We start from the raw sequence: 5000 nt of genomic DNA, 5'->3' as shown, positions 1-5000 counted from the left end.
ACACACCCACACACACACAGACACACACACACACAGACACACACACAGACACACACACACACAGACACACACACAGACACACACCACACAAACACACACAGACACACACACAGACACACACACACTCACACACCACACACACACTCGCACACAGACACACACACAGTGTGAGTGACTGAGTGAGTGAGTGAGTGACTGAGTGAGTGAGTGAGTGGGTGAGTGTTGAGTGAGTGACTGAGTGAGGGACTGAGTGAGTGACTGACTGAGTGAGTGAGTGACTGAGTGAGTGAGTGGGTGAGTGTTGAGTGAGTGACTGAGTGAGGGACTGAGTGAGTGACTGACTGAGTGAGTGAGTGACTGAGTGACTGAGTGAGTGGGTGAGTGTTGAGTGAGTGACTGAGTGAGGGACTGAGTGAGTGACTGAGTGAGTGAGTGACTGAGTGAGTGAGTGAGTGAGTGACTGAGTGAGTGAGTGAGTGAGTGACTGAGTGAGTGAGTGAGTGACTGAGTGAGTGAGTGAGTGAGTGGGTGAGTGTTGAGTCAGTGACTGAGTGAGGGACTGAGTGAGTGACTGACTGAGTGAGTGAGTGACTGAGTGACTGAGTGAGTGGGTGAGTGTTGAGTGAGTGACTGAGTGAGGGACTGAGTGAGTGACTGAGTGAGTGAGTGACTGAGTGAGTGAGTGAGTGAGTGACTGAGTGAGTGAGTGAGTGAGTGACTGAGTGAGTGAGTGAGTGACTGAGTGAGTGAGTGAGTGAGTGGGTGAGTGTTGAGTGAGTGACTGAGTGAGGGACTGAGTGAGTGACTGACTGAGTGAGTGAGTGACTGAGTGACTGAGTGAGTGGGTGAGTGTTGAGTGAGTGACTGAGTGAGTGACTGAGTGAGTGAGTGACTGAGTGAGTGAGTGACTGAGTGAGTGAGTGAGTGAGTGACTGAGTGAGTGAGTGAGTGGGTGAGTGTTGAGTGAGTGACTGAGTGAGGGACTGAGTGAGTGACTGACTGAGTGAGTGACTGAGTGAGTGAGTGAGTGAGTGACTGAGTGAGTGAGTGAGTGGGTGAGTGTTGAGTGAGTGACTGAGTGAGGGACTGAGTGAGTGACTGACTGAGTGAGTGAGTGACTGAGTGACTGAGTGAGTGGGTGAGTGTTGAGTGAGTGACTGAGTGAGGGACTGAGTGAGTGACTGAGTGAGTGAGTGACTGAGTGAGTGAGTGACTGACTGAGTGAGTGAGTGACTGAGTGAGTGAGTGAGTGGGTGAGTGTTGAGTGAGTGACTGAGTGAGGGACTGAGTGAGTGACTGACTGAGTGAGTGAGTGACTGAGTGACTGAGTGAGTGGGTGAGTGTTGAGTGAGTGACTGAGTGAGTGAGTGAGTGAGTGAGTGACTGAGTGAGTGAGTGAGTGGGTGAGTGTTGAGTGAGTGACTGAGTGAGGGACTGAGTGAGTGACTGACTGAGTGAGTGAGTGACTGAGTGACTGAGTGAGTGGGTGAGTGTTGAGTGAGTGACTGAGTGAGGGACTGAGTGAGTGACTGAGTGAGTGAGTGACTGAGTGAGTGAGTGACTGACTGAGTGAGTGAGTGACTGAGTGAGTGAGTGAGTGGGTGAGTGTTGAGTGAGTGACTGAGTGAGGGACTGAGTGAGTGACTGACTGAGTGAGTGAGTGACTGAGTGACTGAGTGAGTGGGTGAGTGTTGAGTGAGTGACTGAGTGAGGGACTGAGTGAGTGACTGAGTGAGTGAGTGACTGAGTGAGTGAGTGACTGACTGAGTGAGTGAGTGACTGAGTGAGTGAGTGAGTGACTGAGTGAGTGAGTGAGTGACTGAGTGAGTGACTGACTGAGTGAGTGAGTGACTGAGTGACTGAGTGAGTGGGTGAGTGACTGAGTGAGTGACTGAGTGAGGGACTGACTGAGTGACTGAGTGAGTGACTGAGTGAGTGACTGAGTGAGTGAGTGACTGAGTGAGTGAGTGTCTGACTAACTGACTGACTGACTGAGTGAGTGGTTGATTGTGGATTTCTTTTTTGTTTCAGTGGCCGGGATTGACCCTCAAGTCTTGCAAAGAGGAGATGATGCATCGGTAACCAACCACCACTAACTAGCACACTAACTAGCACACTAACTAGTACACTAACTAGCACACTAACTAGTACACTAACTAGTACACTAACTAGCACACTAACTAGCACACTAACTAGTACACTAACTAGCACACTAACTAGTACACTAACTAGTACACTAACTAGCACACTAACTAGTACACTAACTAGTACACTAACTAGCACACTAACTAGCACACTAACTAGTACACTAACTAGCACACTAACTAGTACACTAACTAGCACACTAACTAGTACACTAACTAGTACACTAACTAGTACACTAACTAGTACACTAACTAGCACACTAACTAGTACACTAACTAGTACACTAACTAGTACACTAACTAGCACACTAACTAGCACACTAACTAGTACACTAACTAGTACACTAACTAGTACACTAACTAGCACACTAACTAGTACACTAACTAGTACACTAACTAGTACACTAACTAGTACACTAACTAGCACACTAACTAGTACACTAACTAGCACACTAACTAGTACACTAACTAGTACACTAACTAGCACACTAACTAGCACACTAACTAGTACACTAACTAGTACACTAACTAGCACACTAACTAGTACACTAACTAGTACACTAACTAGCACACTAACTAGTACACTAACTAGCACACTAACTAGCACACTAACTAGCACACTAACTAGCACACTAACTAGTACACTAACTAGCACACTAACTAGTACACTAACTAGTACACTAGCACACTAACTAGTACACTAACTAGTACACTAACTAGTACACTAACTAGCACACTAACTAGCACACTAACTAGTACACTAACTAGTACACTAACTAGCACACTAACTAGTACACTAGCACACTAACTAGTACACTAACTAGTACACTAACTAGTACACTAGCACACTAACTAGCACACTAACTAGTACACTAACTAGCACACTAACTAGCACACTAACTAGTACACTAACTAGTACACTAACTAGTACACTAACTAGCACACTAACTAGCACACTAACTAGCACACTAACTAGCACACTAACTAGTACACTAACTAGTACACTAACTAGCACACTAACTAGCACACTAACTAGTACACTAGTACACTAACTAGTACACTAACTAGTACACTAACTAGCACACTAACTAGCACACTAACTAGTACACTAACTAGTACACTAACTAGTACACTAACTAGCACACTAACTAGTACACTAACTAGCACACTAACTAGCACACTAACTAGTACACTAACTAGTACACTAACTAGTACACTAACTAGTACACTAACTAGCACACTAACTAGTACACTAGTACACTAACTAGCACACTAACTAGTACACTAACTAGTACACTAACTAGCACACTAACTAGTACACTAACTAGTACACTAACTAGTACACTAACTAGCACACTAACTAGTACACTAACTAGTACACTAACTAGCACACTAACTAGTACACTAACTAGCACACTAACTAGCACACTAGCTAGTACACTAGTACACTAACTAGCACACTAACTAGCACACTAACTAGCACACTAACTAGTACACTAACTAGTACACTAACTAGCACACTAACTAGCACACTAGCACACTAACTAGCACACTAACTAGCACACTAACTAGTACACTAACTAGCACACTAACTAGCACACTAACTAGTACACTAACTAGCACACTAACTAGTACACTAGCTAGCACACTAACTAGCACACTAACTAGTACACTAACTAGCACACTAACTAGTACACTAACTAGCACACTAACTAGCACACTAACTAGTACACTAACTAGCACACTAACTAGCACACTAACTAGTACACTAACTAGCACACTAACTAGTACACTAACTAGCACACTAACTAGTACACTAACTAGTACACTAGCTAGCACACTAACTAGCACACTAACTAGTACACTAACTAGCACACTAACTAGCACACTAACTAGTACACTAACTAGCACACTAGTACACTAACTAGCACACTAACTAGCACACTAACTAGTACACTAACTAGCACACTAGTACACTAACTAGCACACTAACTAGCACACTAACTAGCACACTAACTAGCACACTAGTACACTAACTAGCACACTAACTAGCACACTAACTAGCACACTAACTAGTACACTAACTAGTACACTAACTAGCACACTAACTAGTACACTAGTACACTAACTAGCACACTAACTAGCACACTAACTAGCACACTAACTAGTACACTAACTAGTACACTAACTAGCACACTAACTAGCACACTAGTACACTAACTAGCACACTAACTAGTACACTAACTAGCACACTAACTAGCACACTAACTAGTACACTAACTAGTACACTAACTAGTACACTAACTAGTACACTAACTAGTACACTAACTAGCACACTAACTAGCACACTAACTAGTACACTAACTAGCACACTAACTAGCACACTAACTAGTAAACTAGTACACTAACTAATACACTAACTAGCACACTAACTAGCACACTAACTAGCACACTAACTAGTACACTAACTAGTACACTAACTAGCACACTAACTAGTACACTAACTAGCACACTAACTAGTACACTAACTAGCACACTAACTAGTACACTAACTAGTACACTAACTAGCACACTAACTAGTACACTAACTAGCACACTAACTAGTACACTAACTAGTACACTAACTAGCACACTAGTACACTAACTAGTACACTAACTAGTACACTAACTAGCACACTAACTAGTACACTAACTAGTACACTAACTAGTACACTAACTAGCACACTAACTAGTACACTAACTAGCACACTAACTAGCACACTAACTAGCACACTAACTAGCACACTAGTACACTAACTAGTACACTAACTAGTACACTAACTAGCACACTAGTACACTAACTAGTACACTAACTAG

At 43.2% G+C, this 5000-nt stretch overlaps 1 protein-coding gene across 1 annotated transcript in view; it reads left to right on the top strand.

The window, feature by feature from the left end:
• Positions 1 to 5000, top strand: part of LOC144954288 (rapamycin-insensitive companion of mTOR-like) — a 24917-nt gene that overhangs the window by 7426 nt on the left and 12491 nt on the right. The window contains exon 4 of the mRNA XM_078884807.1: positions 2032 to 2078. Coding sequence (XP_078740933.1) covers positions 2032 to 2078 — 47 coding nt within the window. The remainder of the gene's footprint in view (positions 1 to 2031; positions 2079 to 5000) is intronic.

This window comes from Lampetra fluviatilis, unplaced genomic scaffold (genome assembly GCF_964198595.1).
Source record: "Lampetra fluviatilis unplaced genomic scaffold, kcLamFluv1.1 SCAFFOLD_420, whole genome shotgun sequence".
Classification (NCBI taxonomy): Eukaryota; Metazoa; Chordata; class Hyperoartia; order Petromyzontiformes; family Petromyzontidae; genus Lampetra; species Lampetra fluviatilis.
This window is presented reverse-complemented; position numbering and strand designations above follow the sequence as displayed.